Consider the following 20,236-nt stretch of genomic DNA (forward strand, 5'->3'; position numbering starts at 1 on the left):
TTTGTTTTGTATTTTGTTCTATGAAGACTTTAAAGAGAATAGATAATTTTTGTTCTTTTACTTTACCAGAGGCTCTGCGGTGGGGATCATTAACTCCTATTTTTTGTGTTAATACTAAAATAAAATTAAAAAAAACATTCGCATGTGTTAACTAGTTAATATCATAGTGAAAAAAAATATCACCTTTGCTTTTATATCTTCTAAAATAATAAAAACAGTCGTAAAATGGATGGCTATAAAAATATAACCAGTTTAGATATTTCATACGACCTTCATAGCTAAACACGGGGAGTTGTAATTAGTGATGTCATGAACTCCTCCACAGAGTTCTAACCTTAACACGGTTATTATATTGGGATACTTTAGGAAGGAGAACAAGTCAAAGCAATGGGAAGGAGATTTATATTCAATGAAGTATCTTAACATTTTTTAACCTGAAAATAACCTGAAAATTAATTTATCATAATTTATGTTTCGAAAGACTTGTAATTAAATTGATTGCCACGCTTAAATGATTGCATAATTACATGGTTATTAGTTAAATTTGTTTAATATCTTAAATTATGTTTTGTTTTTGATGTTGACAGCTGGGATTTAAAAGGACACACGGATGTAAGTGCTCATGGTTTTTTATTTCCCTGTATGTTGTCTGCTTTTTACTACACGTGAGAAGATATTTCCAATTTTCTTATGAACTACAAATAAAGGTTCGTTATTGTTAGTAATTTTTGGTTACAAATTTTTTAACACTGTGAATATTGTGTTTTTTTTGTCAAGACCCTATTATTACTGTATTAGTTAAAGCTATTATCTCTTGTGCGTAGTAAATAAAAATTTAATGCACATTATATGCGCATCGGCTTTAGCATATGCGTAGAAAAAAATTCCCAAAGTTACACCAATGTTTTCTCTGGCCAAAGAACAAGTGCTATTATTTTATAAAAAATGGAGCCCTGGAAACGAGTTTGGTTGTATGCAGTAATATCGATATCTTGTTTTTCGTAATTCTACAAAGTATAAATAAAAATTCAATGAATGCATTAGTACTGACTTTTTTGTTAAGTAAATAAATATAATTTTTAGTTTTCAAAAAATCTTAATTCTCTTATAATAATACGGAGAGTGTGTCTGTTTGTGTGTCTGTAACAGGCAAAGTGGATGTGTTCATTTTCCTTTGATGTAGCCGAAAAATGCATGTCTAATATGCTAAATTTTCTGACTTTACGGCGCGACGTCAATAACACTACTTTAACGTCAATATCCTATATTAAAATAATGAAGCCATTACAGTGCATCTAAAACTTTGAGGGCAAATAACTTGGAAACGAGGTGGTGACGTCAATGATTTTTCACTGCGTGGGTAACTAGGGACCACCTAGGACCAATTTGGGTAATTGGACGGGTTAATTACGTCATCAAAAATCTTCAAACCCTAATATCTCTGCAACCGTTTACCAAAAGTACATGATCCTATACATTTTCTTAATCAGTGCTTCAAGATCTATACGATGAAGGCAACAGGTATACGAATTTCTTAAAAAAAATTTGGGTTTTGACGGTTCATTGCTGACGTCAAAATTTTTAAAACCTTATATCTCCTTAGGCGTTTGTCGAAAACATATGATCCTATACATTATTTTGATCAGCGTTTTAACTTCTACACATTACAGGCAACGAATAAACTAAACTTCGCCAATTTTTTTTGCACCTGCACTGCTGACGTCAGCAAAAAATCTAAAAAAACCTATTTTCCATTGTCCCTCTGCCTAAGTGGATTACTCCACGGGCCTTATCGACTAGTTTCTAATAAAAAAAGTTTTTAATATCTCTTGTTGTAATGGAATGCTAAAAACAAAAGGTTTTAAGGCTATAAATAAGATTTTAAAGCTTAATTATAACGAATATTTTACAAATACGATATAACGTAACAAACAAGACTTCATACGTACGTGTGACCATTTCCAATGAAACAAAAAATTTAAAAAAAAGTTAAAAAATCCCTAACATTTTACGTCTTACGTTAGTAGTTGATGAGACATCGGTAACTTCATCACATTTCATTTGTAGATATCGTATTGTTCCCACTCGTTACCAGGCTTTTTCATTTTTAATATCGATATAGAAACTGAAGAAGAATTTCTATGTAGTTATATATCCAAAAACATTTTTAGCTTTCTTCATTCTTTGTTAAATATAACGGTGCCTCTTTGCCAGAGGAGGTCTGCTTCAGATTCCGCCTTGATGTAAAAAAAAACCTAAGAAGCCTAGGCATGAGGTTGGCATTTTTCAAATCATGAAAAGGTGATTATTGCATAAAACAAATTTTAAAGTACTCAAGAAACATCCTGTTTAAACATCTTATGCACCTACGCCATAAAAACGCCCTACTCCGCCCTAATGAAAGGGTGGTAAAGTTGTGGAATGTGAATAATTTTGAATACCTTTTTTACATTTTTTCACACCTTCAATAGTACTGAAAAAAGGCAAGTTTTTCTTTAATGAAAAATATTTTTTTTTAAAAAAAGAATAGGATTTCCTATTAAAATCAACACGTGGTTCAAATTGAAGATGAAAGTTGGAAATTTTAGGCGTGGCGGAAATTTGAAACAGTATGAATGATATGAATTATGCGTTGCTAAAGTTGGTAGATATAGTACAAATATCTTCTCGTGTTTTTTTGCATGCGAGAGATTTTTTTGAGTTACATGTGGTGTTGTAGCAGTGTCAGCAGTTTTGTAAACAATAATTAAAGGCGTTCTCTTTGATGACGACGATAACTTATAATGGCTTTTTTACACGATATTAAAAATTCAAAACAAAGTTGGAAACTAATCTCGTTGCGCTGTTAAAAATCCGGAAATAAATGCCCTGGGCGTTTTTTAATTTTTCCGGATGCCTTGTTGTTTACCAAACGATGGGCATACATAAAACTCAAGCGTTGATTAGTGGTTTACTTTATTATTCCAAAACTTCGTACTCTTGTGATTCTTAGGTTTGATATAATTAATTTGTATTTATCTATTGCTACTAGAATCTTCCTATCCTTTTTATTATCCTTTTTTGTTTTTACAAAATTAACAACCTCGTTCTCAGGGCATTTTGCCTTTTTGATTATTTTGATAGCATTTCAATTAAAATTTAGAAGCAAGCGTCAAATTATATATCTGGTTATTTTGTATCCCGTAATCAGTCTGCAGGTAATAACGGGTTAGGGCGACCACGAACCCCGGGGCTTTTTGTCTCTCTTTTTATACCGGCACGACGAAACACCACACCCGCCATCTTTGCATTGTACACTCACCATAAAATGTCATTCACTGTTTAATGCAGCCTTCGTAAAATGTATTTTTCTTTTTCGCCATCGTGGTGTTAGAAAAGAAAAAAAAAACGATTTATTAATTTAGGGCCAGAATAACCTGGGGATGTGCATGCGTGATCAATTTTATTTGTCATTTTAGTCCACGCTAAACAACATGGGGTACAACATCAATAATTTCGTAACGAATGTCGACCAGAATTTGGTGTGTAACATTTGCGCAGGCATTATGAAGCAGTCTGTCGTGACAATGTGTGGTCACTCGTTTTGTCATGCGTGCTTATCGATTTGGCTTGCAAAACCCGATACAGAATCGTGTCCTGTTTGCCGTGCGTATACATCTCGATACGATCTGATACCTAACATTTCGTTACGAAATATCGTTCGTTCGTTACCAGTGTGGTGCGACAATAAAGATTCAGGTTGCAAATTAGTTGTGCGCCTCGAAAGACTCGAAACCCACCTTGAAATTTGCGAGTATCGACAAGTAGAATGTATTGCGTGCAAAGTTAAAGTTCCATATTGCGATTTAGCAGACCACTGTATTACGTGTTCCGCAATCGAAAATGAGATCGTGACATCAGGAACATCGATAGGGGATCTCGTTTCTATCGATATGTTATCACGTAAAATAGCAGCTTTAGAACTTGAACTCAATCACACAAAAAAAGCTCTTGAGAGATCGAAAGTGAATGTAACCGAGTTAGAATCTGAATTAAATGATCTGCGCGATGAAACAACTAGTTTGAACACGTCTATTTTGCCAGAATTTGATCCAGACTATAGCTACGGTTATTCTCCAAGTAGTATCTCACAACTGTCGTGTTTGATAGCTAAATACCTTCTTTCAAAACCACCGCGCATAGATCGCAACAGAATATTTATGGCTATCAAACGTTCGTTCACGTATTACCACAACTATGCTGGATATTCTGAAGACGTGCACATGTTGTTAGCGACTGCGTATGCTAGTAACTGGTTTCCTGAACATCATAGATGGACCTTAGAAAGATGGCTGGAACAAATCACGTGTGAACGCTTCCCCAGACAATCCCCTTAATGACGTACTGCCATAGGAAAAATATTTTTTTTACAAAGTTTAAGTTTAGAAAATTATAGTACCATATGTAATTGAACGAAGTTCTGAAAAGGTTTTTACAGATAAATTGTTTTTGAAATCCCTGGCGTTACCTGACCCCCTGACTCTTCCTAAGCATTCATTAGTTTAAATTTCCATACAGAAAGTTCACTAAAAATGCAGAGTAACAGAAGTTGTTGAATAAATACCATTTGCATACTTACGATTAATTTTATAGAAAAAAACCTAGTCTCTCTGCTGTCTGTTTTGGAATTGACAGATACTTTTTGGGTTGGGAGAAAAAAAAATCAAAAAGTATCCCCGATTTTCTCCGAGCCATAACAAGGATGCCTAGTTTCTTCATTGTTTTCAATTGACGATATTAACGATAGAATTTTTTTTTTTTTTGCAATTTATATTTTTTTAGTTTTTATTGCATTTTTCTGTGAATATCATATCAATTATATATCAAAAATGTATTTTCGCATACAATCAGTTATTTTTGGATTCAAATTTATTCGAATTTCATCTTCATCTTCATTACTCGTCAAAAACAGCCATCCCACTACAAAAGATCTCAGTTTTACTGTCTTCATGGGACATAACCCACCTTTTAAAATGTACCATTTCTTTAGGTTGTTGAATTTTTCAGCTACAAGCAGCCATTAACATCTTATGAATGAAATCAAGAAATCTCCCGTCGGTTTGATCTTGTGGAAACTTCCGGATAACGGAGTGCTGAAACAAAAAAATTTTGTTCTTCATGTTTAAAATCTGAGGACTTAAAAATCTGTTTCATATCCAAAGCGAAATGTGTTAAGAGTTGCACAAATAAATCGGGTATCAAATATATTTTTTAAGGGAGCCGTAATACACCACTACGCGCAAAATATATCAATTTAGAACTATCAAATATTTAAGCGTATCACCTTTAGCTTGTCTAGATACGATGAATCTGCGGACCAGATTTCAGTGAATTTAACAACGTCTGATGTGTTGCGATAGAAGTTGACCAATGAAACCTAAAATAATGCATACGACCTTTACCCTTCTGTATATATTCCGTCGCTCTTCTTACAAGTAACGTGAACTCTCAACAAAAAATGCATACCATTTCATTGATAAGATCTTGCGTTAGCACCTGATCTTGATGCGTGGTAAACCGAACGGATAACGGTAACCCGATTTGGTTCGGACTCGATTCGGATGGCTCGCGTACCCAAAATGCATTGAATTGCGATTCCTTTTTGTAGGAGTCATAAGGTGCTAAAAATTCAAAATGGGGTAGCCAAATTTATCACATACAATTACAAAATAAGTTATGTAAGTGAAGAGCAGCGCAGGGGCGACAGAATAAAATGAACGACCTCAGGTTAAACCACTTTATGAGTGCCAATTTTACAACAACTTTTTTTAAGATAAACAATTTTATTCGTAAGGTGTTGACAGATCAAGTTATAACATCTGACAGAATTGTATTCCAATTTATAAAACCTCTTAATCACCAATATTTTTTGTTTTTTCTATTATTTCATGACCTCTGGAACTCCTGGGAACGGTATAATTAAAGAGTGGCTTCAAAAGGTCATGCACATATGAACAGGGAGAGAGCTACAATCCTGGCCAAAATTGGTTGAGAAAAGGCCAAACACATGTGGATTTATTATCTTTATTATCATTATTTTTGTTTCTGTCGTCCCATGTGTAGAGATTCTCTGTTTTGTTGACATAAACTAGCCAGCAAAATTGTGGTATGTGTATACTAAAACAGTGCAGGTTTTTACTTATAGAATAGTAGCTAGTTTCCAGTCCCCCTCTTCCCCATTTCAATGTTGAAGTCATTTTTACAGTTTGAAAAATGCAGTTGGCCACTCAACCCACAGCCAGCCATTGCCTTCAACATTGAAATGGGGGGAGAGGGGGGCTTGCATCTTTGTTTATCTTATAAGCTTATGTTGCATTGGAAATTTTATCAACAATTTTGGCCAGGATTGTAGGTTACATTGCCCTCCATGGGTGAGTAAATTCTAATTGGAAAAAGTTTGACCGTGGCCAATGAACAAAGAATTTATAACTTACTTACATACAATTAAGCCAACGCAAGGTTCGTAGTGTCCATCCTTTAAAGCTTTTTGATAACCTAGTTGACTCTTAATATCATTCAAACTGGGATCGGGTTGACAAAAAGAATGGTTGTGATACCACCCCAGCAGTACGTAACCTTTTGATTCCATGTCCTCGTAAATCTAAACAGACGAATAAGTTTTGACACAACATGAAAAACGTATTAAAATCAGAGAATTATGTTACAAGCTCTGAACATCCTGAATTTTCTAATTCATTTTACTAGAACACCAGTCGAAGAAAGTGTACGTACACCAAAAAAAAAGCGAAAATAGCTACTGTAAAAGATGGAATGGAATTCGAGACTGTCCTAGACCTGTTGTTGATTTTTTGACGTATTAGTTGAGTTAGCTGACCACGTGTCCTCAAATCAAAAATAAACTGATTTTTTCACCGTGTAAAATAATAGCTCATTATTTTTAAAATAAAATGAGTCTCTGAAGAAACTCAGTAGTAGTTATTTTTAACGATATTTATCGATTTCTCGTAGAAGATCGATAACTCGTTTTGAAAATTAAAATAGTCCCTATACACGTAAATTCCTATGTATATATATAAAAAAGTTTCTTTGCAAAAAAAAGATTTTAAATGCTTTTATGAAAAAGAATGGTGAAGTCTTTATTTCAACGTCTTTCCAAATGATCAATTGATCCAAATAATTTTTTTCAACAAACGCCCCCACCTCCCCGTCAAAAATTTCTTAAGCACAAAACAGATAAATTTCCAGAAACAAACGTGACGAATGTAAAAAAAAAATAAGCAGAAAATAGCCAGCATTCGAACTCAGAACTGTAAGTATAATAAGTTGTACCAGCACAATAACTGAATAAAAATGTTTTTGCAGTTTTTTCTCCATATTTTATTTAAGATTTTTAAGATAAGACTATTTAAGATTTTCAACTATGTTACTACAAGAACCATGGGCGAGATTTCCCTTATAAATAAACCACCATTTCGAGCATTTTGAACACTTAATAACACACTTTAAACGTGGCAATAAAGAAAAAGATATTCACCAGGATCATTAAAAAATGTCTATTTTCATAGGACTTTTTGCTAAATTGGAGATTTATTTCTCCAGGTAAAAAGACATTTTAAAAATTTAAACTGTAGTTGTACCCACCTCATTTTCAACTTGTTCTACATCTTTTTCTTTGAACGAATCATCATAGCGACATGGGTAAGCTTTCGTCACTCGCAGATCTGTTAGAAGAAGCCAGAAAAAATCGAGAATTATTCTAGCAAAGTGGTAATTATTGATATTCATTTACATTTAAACGGATAATTTTTTTGGATCCGGCATAATAACAGTCACTCTTTCAATGAAAAACCTCTATAAAGCAAATGCAAATCGCACATTGTCTGAGGTCGAAGGGTTTTTTCTGCGCAAAAGATCTAAATGAAGTAACCCGATCACGTACTTTATTCGAGAAATTTTCGCGAGAGAAACTTTCGCAAATTTCGCGTATTTTAGCCTTTTTCGCGAAACTTTATCTCGCGAAACTTTTAAAAATGGCCATTCGCGAAAGTTGATTCAGTACAAATTTTCTAAATTGTCGATTCGCGAAAGTTTATCCACTAAAATTTAAAAAAAAAATTGCTGGTTTCAAAAGTTATTTCTTGACTCTCACTTGGCTCGCCCTCCTGATAAAAAAGAGAGACAGATTTAGACTAGGTCAACCCTGTCACGCGACCCAGTAAGAAATGCTGAGGATCGAAATGGAATTCTGTCGAAGATCGAAATATCCCGCCTTGTTTTTGCTACTTTTCGTTACAATCTCATAACGCGAGTTGGATCAACCTATGCTGGCCTGACCTGTGTTAGCCAGTCTTGGCCCGTTAGGCTTTCACCGTGGACTAGAATCAACCGATGTGGGCCTGACCTATTTTTAGTCAGAAATTCTGAAGTCAGCCAGTCTTGGCTCTAAGTTATCCCGTGAAGCTTTCACTGTGCACTATAATCAACCTATGTAGGCCTTATCTATTTTTAGTCAGACAGTCTTGAACAAACCTGTCAAAATAGTTTCTATGTATTAATAAGGCTTGTAAGGCGCTTTGGTATAAATATTAGTGGGGCATACGGAAGATTCTTTTCGTTCTCAACATGGCTTGCAAGAGCATGAGAGAGCGTGTAAAGTTAGTTTTCAAAAACGTATATTTTGATGAGCTACCTCAAATATACGCTAAATTAATTAAGTGTTGCAAAACAACTTACTTATGGTTTTATCCGAAGAAATTGCTATGGAGAGTATGCCTTCCTGCCTATGTGAAATCAGAGAAGGATAGTTGTACAATTACGTCGAAGTGAGTTGTTTATGTTTATCTTTTGTTGTTTCTATATTAGCTAGGTATGCGTTTTTGTTATTATGACCACCATATCGTAGCTTTATTAATGTAGCTAGCTAGGGAGCTAAATGCTATTTTTTTAAAATTCATGCATTTTATCAGGTAAGAATTAATTTATATATAAGTGGGAAAAGTGTGCTGGTTGGCTGGCTGGCTAGATAGCTAGCTATCTCAGCTTTTGGTACTGATTTGGATCTCTTTGATTGGTGCTGACTTTTTACTAGTTATCAAGCTAGCTACACAAAATAGTGCTCTGATTAGAGTGCGTTTTTTCTTAACTCGTCAGCAACAAAAACCTTTGTTTTGCTTTACGTAGTTTTTCCATGAGGGGCTGGACACCTAACTCCTGTTCTTTTAGGAAAAAGGGGGCTAAAACAACTTTCAAAACGACACTTTGTGATGCTACTTCTTGCATCAAACAGTCAGGGTGAACTGATAATTAGCATGTAACAGAATATATATAATTAACCGATGCAGGATAATTAAACATCTTGCAAAAAATCTGACAATTTTATTAATTCTTTGTTTGCCTTTTTTTTGTTTCAATTTGAAATTTCAACTTTTTGGATTTGTCAAACAAAACAATGACTGATTCTTTTCTTCAAAATGAAAAACTGCAACTAATCAGACTCTCCAAAAAGAATTTCAAATTCGAGAATTTGGATAATAAACGATAAAATTTGTTGAATTCAATATTAATCGATTTCGACACAATACATCCTGAATATATCGTCCACAGATTTATACATGTATTTATAACTTGTGCATCACATGGCATTGATTTGTATCTTTTTAATTCCCTCCTTAAATTAAAGAGGCAAAGAGAGGTTAAAGAGATAATTAAACAACCTGGTGTTAATCCAGTTTATGGTAAAATTGTGTTCTTGTTACTTATTTTAAATCGTACTTTCTTTTTCAGATTAGCTGTTATCCAACCATGCGCCATCAACATTTTCAAGGAATCGTTAACAAGAGAGTAAATTTTAAAGGCCTAAAAACTGAAATATTCAAATGTTAATATGTATTTATTGCTGAATTAATTGAAAATAATTCATTAAAATTAAACTTGTTTAAAAGTTATTACATTTGAATCATGTTCATATATAACAAGATTTGTATCCCGGAATTTCCAGAATTTTTTAGATCAGTATTGCAAAATATCAGTTAAAGTTTTTACTATTATTTTAGAATACTATATGTATGTAAAAATTATTATTTTTAATTTTTTATATATTAAGTTGTATTTTAACATTGCAAGTTAGTCACAATAATAATTGAGAATTAGATACTCAATGATTTGTTTACCCCGTTATTCTCCGTTTTCAAGGTCTACTTCAAATTTTAGAATCTTCCGGGCTAATGACGAAATCTTCAAGCCGCAGGGCTTTTTGTTTTTTATTTAAAGTGTTTATACGGGGCTGCGATATTTATGAGAATGTTTCGTTTCGGTTATCAATGTCTAAAACGTCTGTATACGAGGTTGTTTTTTGTTCCCGTTTAAACCTATTTCAGGGTTCGCAAAGCCCGATTTAGCGAAACTTTCTGGACCGCCGCCCCAGGCCCTGCTTGGGGGGCTTACAGCGCACCCAAAGACCCCCAACTGTATATTCAAATATTCTTAGTAGGTCATGATGCACAGCATCATGACCGACTAAAAAATTTGCTAGATTCTCCCCTGCGCTGGGAACGAGATTGGAATAAACTAAGGAATAAAAAAATTTGTGTATGGCTTATAACCGAGTTACTGGCGAAGAAGACCATGACGACGATCCGTGGGAGACGGAAGAAGACAAGCCTAGAATTGTGTTTGATCTGTTTTGTGATTTTGACGATAAAGTCAATTTGTAAATAGAAGTTTTTATATACAGAGAAAATTACATCGTTAAAAACACTTTTCTGTCATAAGAAATATAGGCCACTTTATATAAGAACATAAAAAATCACGAATCGCGAAAGTTTATCTCGCCAAAACTTTCCAATTTCAGATTTCGCGAAAGTTTATCTCGCCAAAACTTTTTAATTGTAGATTCGCGAAAATTTATCCAAAAAATTTATCGAGTTTTTGGACTCGCGAAAGTTTCTCTCCCAAAATTTTCTCCAAATAAAGTATACAGCGGCAAAATGTTTTTCAAAATCGTGCACTTTATTTGTAGAAACTTTTGCAAATTTAACCTAAATTCCTGAGTATTAATTTCACTGAAATTTTTCTTCGAAACTGAGTAAAATTTCCTCCTACCCGGAAATTTTGTATTGTAGCTTCGGAAAAATTGTTTGCGTACGAGTAAACCAAAGAATTTATTTACTGCAGAAACAATAAATTTCGCTCTTATAACAGGCACCTGACAATACTTCAATTTATCTAGTTAAAAAGCTAGCTATACATACGCTGTCTACTGGCATCCCATTTACCAGCAAGATAGCCGGATACTTCTACTGTTGTCAAATGACAATGAAAGTCCTACATACAAAACCAAGGAAAAAATTACACACAAAACAAAGAAACAAATTACACACAAAACAAATCACATCGTAAAGAACTTACGTAACAGTTAGGTAACAATTCTCCAATTGCAAGGTTTCAAGTCGTAAATGTACAGATTGGGTATAGTAATCAGACGTGGAGTAAAAAGAAGCAACGTATCAAGAGCACTATAGGGCAGAGCACGCCTTCGATGTTCAGTTGGGTTTTTTGACTTATTTTATGTCAAACAGCTTTAAATACATGTGCCAAAAGATATAAAAATGAATCGCGGTCTTATAGAAATAGTGAAACATTTGATTTAGAACTTTAAAAACTTTACAAAACAAATTTGAAAAATTGTTTATAAATAAAAAAGAAAATGGTTTCCAGTATGACGTCATATGATACCCTATGAAAATGCTCTGCGAACAAATCAAATCATTTTAATTTTATCTTTACAACGGTTCAATTTCAACTTGCATAATTGAGAACTGAGTTTTACGGAATAAAATTTTATGAATTTTACAAAAAGAAACTAAATTCTCTCACATCCCCCTGACTTTTCCAGCTTTTCCAGATTGCTGGCCATCTTGCATTTGGGTTGTTTAGATTTTTAAATTGTGTGTAATAGTCCGTTAATAAATAAGACAAGCTGCAATAACCCCACATACTTCGATAAAAACTACACACACCAAATTTTAAGCGAACTTACGATAAGTAAAAGAGCGCTGGTTGAAATAGCGATGGAGAAGGGTTGTATCTTTCCAGTAGATTGAAACTGTGCACACTCCACCAGTGTCGTTGGGTCGCTTAAAAAATCATTTAATGTTAAAAACTGTACCGGTTTAACAAGTTTAGTAAATTTCCGGTTAATAAAGTGACAACTACCTGTCCGGTTGAATCATCGAATGTTTGACGGATATCCTTGTTCGATTAACTCTTTTTCTTGGAACTGAAGAAAAAAAAGGTATAAAAATCAAAACAACGCTTTAGCCCTCTGTTTTATCTGCGTCCTCAACTATCATTTCAAGAAATTGGTTCAGCGATTCTGTATAACAAATTTTTTGATAGCCTTCAAACATTAAAAGGAGACACTATGCGTTACTTTTTGTGTTTGTTTTTTTAACCAAGTGACTGTCAAGACGAGTTTTTTGAAAGCTATCAACAGTTATCCTGTTTTCTAGTTATATTCGACAAAGAGGGGGGAGAAAAGGAACTGGAGGCAAACTTTTTATATAGTAAAGAACTTGTTTCAAGTTTAAATTTTTAAGGTGCTAAGTGCAGCCGAAAAATGCTTAAAAAAATAGGTTCTATAAAAAATTGTGTAAGGTTTAACATTGTGGAAAAAAGACATTAAAATCAAACATTATTAAAATATCCTATTTTACTTTATTGTCGTATTCTAGTGAATTAATTATAAATAATGTTTTAACCCACTCTTCTACCTTTTTGTTGTGATGTGTGATATACAGTACTGGATTCATAACCACCAGGACTTGATGGTTTTCTACAACGCAGAAAAGAATGAAATTTAACCACGATTAATACAGCAGTGTGTATTTCAACTCATAACACGGGTTTCCCCAAAAAGATAGTAAACTTACTGAGAATTGGCTTGCACAGACATTTTCGTGTCTGTATTTAGCGTAGCACTTCTTTCAGCCATTCTCGAGAAAGTATTAACTGGTTTCCCAGTTTGTACTGCTTTTAATGCTTCACTAAAGGTTAGATAATTTTGAGTAGGAGGAACATAGCCAGATGGTAGTTCACGATCTTGTGAAGGACTTTTTACTAGAGGGCTTTTAAGACGACCCTTTGCTGGACTTCTTGTTGGTTTGGAACTTTTGATATCAATTTTCATTGGAGAAGTATACTCCTTTGAGAAATAAAAAACAACTAACTCAGAACAATCATTTAGGAACATCGACTTTTTCCATCTTCTGAATAGCGTTTAAAAAATAGCAAAAAAGCATATTAAATTTGTTGACGAACGGGCACATTAAACCAAATCCTAAAACCCTTTTTTTATAGTGCACAGCAAATTAATTTAAGTAACGGCATCCTTCAAACATACCTCGATTTTTCTCATTACTTAATCAGTCAACAACGTTTATTTACAACAAATTGAAAACAATTGCTATATGTGGCCAATACAAATCATAAATAACCTTTGCTTTCACATTAAAAACATTTCTCTTACCGAAGTATTGACAAGAATGTATGGAGAATGTAAAGAAAGAGTTTTAAGGTTACATAGCAAAAAGGCATACCACAGTATCCTTTTCTGAAGACGCTGCAACAGCTTGTGCTATCTTCTGTTTTCTAAACCATGTTGATTTGAATTCGTCAAGCTTCCTGCCTTTGTATTTCACCTAAAGGATATGTAGTTAAAGTAAATGATAGTTTAAAAAAAGCTTCTCCTAAAATTAGCTAAATAAAACTTTTCTTTGTACATCACCTAGTGCTTCTTCTATCTTTTATCTCAAAAAAGGAAATGGTAAGTGGAAGACCGTAATCATGATATCTATTTGAAGAAATATTTTCTAACAAGTTGATTTTGAAAATTTTCTACGTTGTCCCAGAAAGTCTGACCTAATATTTTGTCTAATTTTAAATTGAGATATAAATAAAAATATTTGAATTCAATTGCAAAAATGCAGCACAGAGGTTACAAAATGCTGTTTCTTAGCAAAACTGCATGTTTTAACAAAACAAATTCACTTTCCCAGATAAACAGTTTAGCTAAGCAACCTTTGCACATATTTTTAAAGCTAGCAGCATATGTTGATTCAAGTTATTTCCAATAGTTATTTTGCTGCTGATTTGTTGCACTAACAACACAAAGGCTATTCAATTAGTTGTTTTATGAACAGTGAAGATAAGTTTTTGGGGGTTGGCCATTTCTTCTTCTTCTTCTTCTTCTTCTTTCTCGGCTTAACGTCCGTTTTCCATGCTAGCATGGGTTGGACGGGGTATATTAATGACCCTCTTCCAATCTGATCTAGACTGTGTTAGATCTAAACTCAACTTCCTCTGTATCAAGTCTGTCCTTATAACCTCCTGCCAAATCTTTCTCGGTCTGCCTCTGGGCTTTGCCCCAGGAACTATCAAGTCTCTACACTTACTTACCCAATTAGCCTCCTCCATTCTTTCCAAGTGCCCCAGCCAATTCAATCTTCTTATCTGGATAACATCTTTAATTCTACGGAGACTTAGCCTGCTTCTTAGCTCATCTGAACTCTTTCTGTCTCTCAGACTGGCGTTACACATCCACCTAACCATTCTCATATCATTCCTATCTAAACCGTCAAGATCTTCCTGCTTCACTGATGTCTCACTACCGTACAACATAACACTTCTTACACAGGCCTCATACAACCTACCTTTTACCTCAATTGACAAGACTCTGCTAGTCAACAAAGGAAGTAACTCTCTGAACCTTTTCCAAGCAGAACCTATCCTGCAAGTAACACTTCTTCCAACACCCCCTTCACTGCTCAACATATCACCTAAGTAACAGAAGTTCTCCACTATCTCTAACGAGCCACTGTTGTACATCATTAAAGCTGGAAATACTTCATTCTCTATAATCTCACCTTTGCAACGCTTGCATACAAACTGAATGTCAGCTCTTAACCTTCCACTAATACTACTGCACTTCTTATGTACCCAATGCTTGGAAGTCTGACAAAAAATTGAGTTACTACCAACCCCTTTCCTGCAAACTCCACAAGGCCACTTTCCAACTACAAGGTCACACTTGGCTGCAATGCTACTAATCATGACTTTAGACTTTGCTGTGTTTACCTTTAGCCCTTTCTCTTCTAGTCCTTTCTTCCACTTCTCAAACTTTTCAACTAATTCTTCCATCGACTCTGCTATGAGAACCAAATCATCTGCATACAATAACTCCCATGGACAACCTGTTCTGAACTCCATCGACAGTGCTTCTAAGACTAGAACAAACAACAAAGGACTAAGTACAGAACCCTGATGTACACCAACATTTACACTAAATTCATCACTAAGTGAATCGTTAATCCTGACACGACTTCTAGCATTGCTGTAAATAGACTGTACCATCGTAACTAGCCACTCATCCACACCTAATTTTCTCATAGCCCACCAAATAACTTTACGTGGCACTCTATCAAAAGCTTTCTCTAAATCTACAAACGCAAAATAGAAATTCTTTCTCTTTCCTAAATACTTTTCCTGAAGCTGTCCGAGTAAAAATATTGAATCTGTAGTGCCACGCCCTGGAACAAAACCAAATTGCATCTTATCCATATCAATCCTTTCTCTAAGTAACTTATCAATCACTCTTTCAATAACTTTCATTACTTGATCAACCAACTTCAAACCTCTATAGTTACCCCTTTCTAATGCATCACCCTTGCCCTTGAAACAATTCACTATTACACTCGACTGCCACTCACTCGGAATAGCACCATCCTTTATAATCTGGTTAGCAAGACTTGTAATAAGCTCAACTCCGATATATCCAGATGCTTTTACCATCTCTGCAACAATACCTGATACTCCTGCAGCCTTGCCAATCTTCAATTTCCTAATAGCCTCTACTACCCATTCTGTCTTGATCTGCATAGCTGGACCTTCTACAACATCATCATCAGACAAATTACCCTCATCCCAATCAAACTTAGTGTTAAGCAACCTCTGATAATGATTCTTCCAAGCTACCCTTTTCTCCTCCTCTGTGCTAGCCAAAACACCTTCATCATTACGTATACACTTCTCACCTACAACATCTTGGTTACTCTTCTTCATTTGCTTTGCTATCTGGAATACCTCATTGCGCTGGTCTTCCCTTCTTAACACATCTGCAAATCTGTTTCTCTCTGCTTCTGATTTTGCCTTATACACTGCTGTACGAGCACGACGCTTAGCTTCTAAGTAAATATTTTTACTACCACCTGACTTCCACTCTTTCCAAAGTTTCCTCTTTTCCTTTATACACTGGTCAACCTCATTATTCCACCACCAGGTCTGTCTATGTCTAGCTGGTCCTTTTTCCACCCACAGGTATCATCAGAAGCTTCTAGAAGACAATTTTTCAAAGTAGTCCAAGTACTTTCAACATTGTCACTATCACATTGACCATTGTGGGCTAACTGCTGAACTTTTGCACTAAATTGTCTTGCTACAATCTCTTCCTTCAGCTTCCAGACTTTACGACGGGGCCTGTACTTTCCCTTGGCTTTTTTTACACTCCTCCAGATAATATCACAAACCAGCAACCTATGCTGGGAAACGCACTCTCCCCCCGATATAACTTTCACGTCCTTCACCACTTTCTTGTCTGACTTTCTAACCAGGAAGTAATCTATCTGTGTCTTAAAACCACCTGACTCATATGTTATCAGTCTACTCTGTCTCTTACTGAATGATGTGTTGCAAACCACCATGTCCGTTGCCATTCCAAACTCAAGCAATCTCTCCCCTTCCTTATTTTTGCTCCCGAATCCATAGCCTCCATGCACACCTCTATAACCTTCAGATGACTTCCCAACATGACCATTAAAGTCGCCGCCAACCATGACAAGTTCAGTGTCTCCAAACTTTGATGTGACTGCTATTAACTCATCATAAAACTTATCTTTATCTTCCTCACTGAGTCCACACTGTGGAGCATAAACTGACAGAAAAGTGACAATCCTATTGCCTATCAAAAACTTTAACACTATAATACGACTATTCACACGCATAACAACTATTACTTTTTCTACCCACTTCTCTGCAACGAATATGCCAACTCCTCCATATCCATCACTATTGCCAATCCAAAAAAGCTTACACCTTGCCCTCCTACAGTCCACAAATCTCACAGAAGCTCCTCTCCACCTGACTTCCTGAACACAACACATATCAACAGATCTACGTTCTAACATTTCAACTACTTACCTGCTCTACCTCTCAGAGTACCAACATTTACACTAGCCATCCTCAACTAGTGTTATCTACCTTGTGATGTGATAGCTGGGTAACGGTCTGACGATGCTCACACCTGACATCTGTCTTACCGTGCGCGACACCTTCACTCCTTAGAGTTCCAGCCCCGTTTACGCAGTTTATCTGATAAACTATTCTTACGGCCATTAATAAAGAGTTTTGGCATTGTTTTACAGCTGGATGCCCTTCCTAGCGCCAACCGTTCACAGACCAGACTGGGTGTTTTTTTAAAGTGACACCATCACTATGTGGCATTTCATGGGACTTCCACAATCGGCCCTTTAAACTAAGGTATGGTGGAGGTAACTAAGGTATGACGTTCAACTCCTCTCTTGTCTCCTAAAGGACCCTTCACCATTTGTTAAAATAAAAAAAATTATAAAAAAATATAGGGTTTGCACACAGCATCTTTTCTAAGTGAGTGATTAAGACAGAAATATTCTAACATCAAAAAACCTAAACACACGCACACAAAGCCTAAACTTAGCCATACTGTTTATTTTTCTAATTCTGCAAGCTCTTGTGCTTTCTTAGTGCTGGCCTCTTACTAAAACACACAACACAAAAACTTACAGATGCCCAGCCACACCCAGATTTTTTGTCAGGGTTTACTTGCTTCTTACAATACATAGCCCAGGCTGAAGGTGAACTGAAGTTTTGATTGGCATTGTGACATTTGATTGTTCCATCAGTGTTGAGATCTCCAACAAATTTTCTACCCTAAAAAGTAAAAGAAGTTTTTATAATGGAGTAAAAAAATTCTTATTCAACTTCCTTGAAAAATTAAATCTTTTTTTGAATTTACACTACAAAACCAATATAACAAATTGCGTTTGAAGACTACACTTGTTTCTCACCTGTAGTACAACTGTGCAATGTTAATTTGAATGTACTAAAGTTTATTATAAATTTAGCATGCATATTTAGCTATATTTATGGTTTTGTTGTGAATTGAGTAAAAATTCTATTTTTGGAAGAAGACATGACTAAAACAGTGACTGGTTCAAACTTTAATACTGGAGTTTCAAAAATAAAATGTGTTCATTCGCATAGAAATTTTTTATTCTGCAGTTTTTAATGTTCAACTTGCAAACTTGAATTCCAGTGCCTAAATTTTTTCACATTTTTTGCTGATGTGATATGTTATATGCCCTGTTTGACTAGTTCACACATTAGCATCTGAGTCAGCAATTGCTGTGTGCCAACGTGAATTAGAAAGGCTTGTTTCAAACAACTGACTTTGAACTTGTTCTTTAATAAAATATATTTATTCAGATTTGAAGATAAAGATATTTCAGATTTAAAAAGTTACAAGGTATACCCATAGCAACATGTTTTATAAAGGATATTTGACAAAAACTAATTTGAAATTCTGCATCTAAAATGAATGAAATAAAATACTCACGAGGTAATTTATAGTCAGACATTTTTCGCCAGGATCTAAGATTTGTTCATCAATGAGCATTTGTGTTGTTACACCACGTCCAGTGAGAAGAGAGCTTCGTCCTGGTTGCTTCTTTTTAACAGAAATTGGCTTGGTTTCTTTTTCTTCTTTTACTTTTGGAGGGGAAATCTTTTTTTGACCTGATATTTCATAAAGCAATAAATAATAAGTAAAGCTTATCTGAAAGTTTAATGACCAGGGTATTTAAATGTCGATATATATTTGCCCAAACCTTAATCTCCAATATTCCACAGAATAATACACACTTTGAAAACTCAAAATTAAAAAGAAATAAAAGAAATATAAAACCAATCCCAATTTCTCAATTCCTTTGCGATATTTAAATCTCCTTAATAAAAGTAGTCACATAAAAAAATAATTCCCACATGATATAGACTGAGGTGTTTTAACATAAAATTTTACAAAATGGTACAAAATATAGTATTCCGATTTATTTTTTGGTTCACTACAAATCTAGACTAATAATAACTTTCTGATATTACAATCAAAATTATGGTGGAATATTTTAAGTAGTGTTACTAAGTTATAACAGCCTGGAACTGTCTTGAATTTGAACCTGAAAAACACCATACACAGCTTGACTGTAAGTAAAAATTGATGCATGCCTTTACTTGGCCTTGGGATTCAATGAAAATCACACCCCACTAAGTAAAAATGATTTGCGCTTTTAGACATATTGTGATCGAGTGATAAGTTTTCAACACAATGTTAGTTTTCTAATGTTAAAATTGAATTAGGAATTTCCATTGTTACAAATGTGCTTTTCCATTGTAAAATTTTTTGTACATATAAAATACCTGTTGGAGATTTCACTGGTGGTGATTTCTTGTTTTGGACTTTACTTTTATTGCTACCCTTGTTTGAAACAGCTGTTTTTTTAGTATCTTCTTCATCTTCTTGGTCTTCACTTTCCTCATCTTCTTCAGTTTCAGTCTCTGAAGATGATTCACTATATATTGCCTTTTCCATTTATATTTTCTATGCAAACTAAACACATTAAATCACAGATATTAATATAAGCAAAACTTAAAACAAATTATAATTAAAGCTTTTGAAGCAGTTTAAAAATTCAACATAGCATTTGCTATAATTGATACGTTGTTACAACTATAAAAAAGAACGAAGACATTGCATTGTTGAAGTTGCATATTTTTTTACAAGATTGAATTGTAAGTTTAGTCGAATTTTTTTCTTTCAATATTTTTTAATGTCAACTCACACACATTGTGCATGTAACACTCGCGTTTGCTTAAGGGTGACAAAAATTTCGTTAAGGGCACTTTTTATCATTACACTGATACATTTGAGAAAGTTGGCATGTGGTAATCTAATTCAGGGTAACATAAAACTAGTGTTTAAAGTAAGGGCAAATTAAAACAATATATGTTAAACATCAAGGATAAGTTTTTTTGTTGTTAAATTATCCTCTGTGCTATGATTAAAAACATATCTTACTTTGTATATATACACAGT

At 34.4% G+C, this 20,236-nt stretch overlaps 2 protein-coding genes across 3 annotated transcripts; one reads left to right on the forward strand and one right to left on the reverse strand.

Moving 5' to 3' along the window:
* Window positions 1–292: 292 nt before the first annotated feature.
* On the forward strand, window positions 293–4,482 carry LOC130641162 (E3 ubiquitin-protein ligase NRDP1-like). 2 transcript variants are annotated; one of them, XM_057447843.1, is made up of 2 exons: window positions 293–707; window positions 3,459–4,482. In XM_057447843.1, the coding sequence occupies exon 2, from the start codon at window positions 3,474–3,476 to the stop codon at window positions 4,374–4,376; it is 903 nt and encodes a 300-aa protein (XP_057303826.1). In that variant the 5' UTR covers window positions 293–707; window positions 3,459–3,473; the 3' UTR covers window positions 4,377–4,482. The 2 variants fall into 2 exon arrangements, with proteins under 2 accessions (XP_057303826.1, XP_057303827.1); XM_057447844.1 differs by having other exon boundaries at window positions 293–612.
* Window positions 4,483–4,934: 452 nt separating this feature from the next.
* On the reverse strand, window positions 4,935–19,772 carry LOC130641158 (MPN domain-containing protein-like). The gene is made up of 14 exons (XM_057447839.1): window positions 19,561–19,772; window positions 18,704–18,882; window positions 17,872–18,018; window positions 13,596–13,697; window positions 12,930–13,201; window positions 12,771–12,832; window positions 12,214–12,277; window positions 12,038–12,134; window positions 11,250–11,322; window positions 7,642–7,721; window positions 6,478–6,640; window positions 5,506–5,660; window positions 5,324–5,416; window positions 4,935–5,132 (listed from the first exon to the last, which is right to left on the reverse strand). The coding sequence occupies exons 1-14, from the start codon at window positions 19,730–19,732 to the stop codon at window positions 5,043–5,045; spliced, it is 1,749 nt and encodes a 582-aa protein (XP_057303822.1). The 5' UTR covers window positions 19,733–19,772; the 3' UTR covers window positions 4,935–5,042.
* Window positions 19,773–20,236: the final 464 nt, after the last annotated feature.

This window comes from Hydractinia symbiolongicarpus, chromosome 4 (assembly GCF_029227915.1).
Source record: "Hydractinia symbiolongicarpus strain clone_291-10 chromosome 4, HSymV2.1, whole genome shotgun sequence".
Taxonomy (NCBI): Eukaryota; Metazoa; Cnidaria; class Hydrozoa; order Anthoathecata; family Hydractiniidae; genus Hydractinia; species Hydractinia symbiolongicarpus.

Bases quoted from the DNA above. Each gene is read 5' to 3' on its own strand.
- LOC130641162 (XM_057447843.1), top strand. From the start codon at position 3,474: ATGGGGTACAACATCAATAATTTCGTAACGAATGTCGACCAGAATTTG.
- LOC130641158 (XM_057447839.1), bottom strand. From the start codon at position 19,732: ATGGAAAAGGCAATATATAGTGAATCATCTTCAGAGACTGAAACTGAA. The intron at 11,323-12,037 runs GTAAGTTCGCTT...TTTTGTATGTAG, and splicing joins CCAGCGCTCTTTTACTTATC to GACTTTCATTGTCATTTGAC. The intron at 5,417-5,505 runs GTATGCATTTTT...GCATTATTTTAG, and splicing joins AAGATCTTATCAATGAAATG to GTTTCATTGGTCAACTTCTA.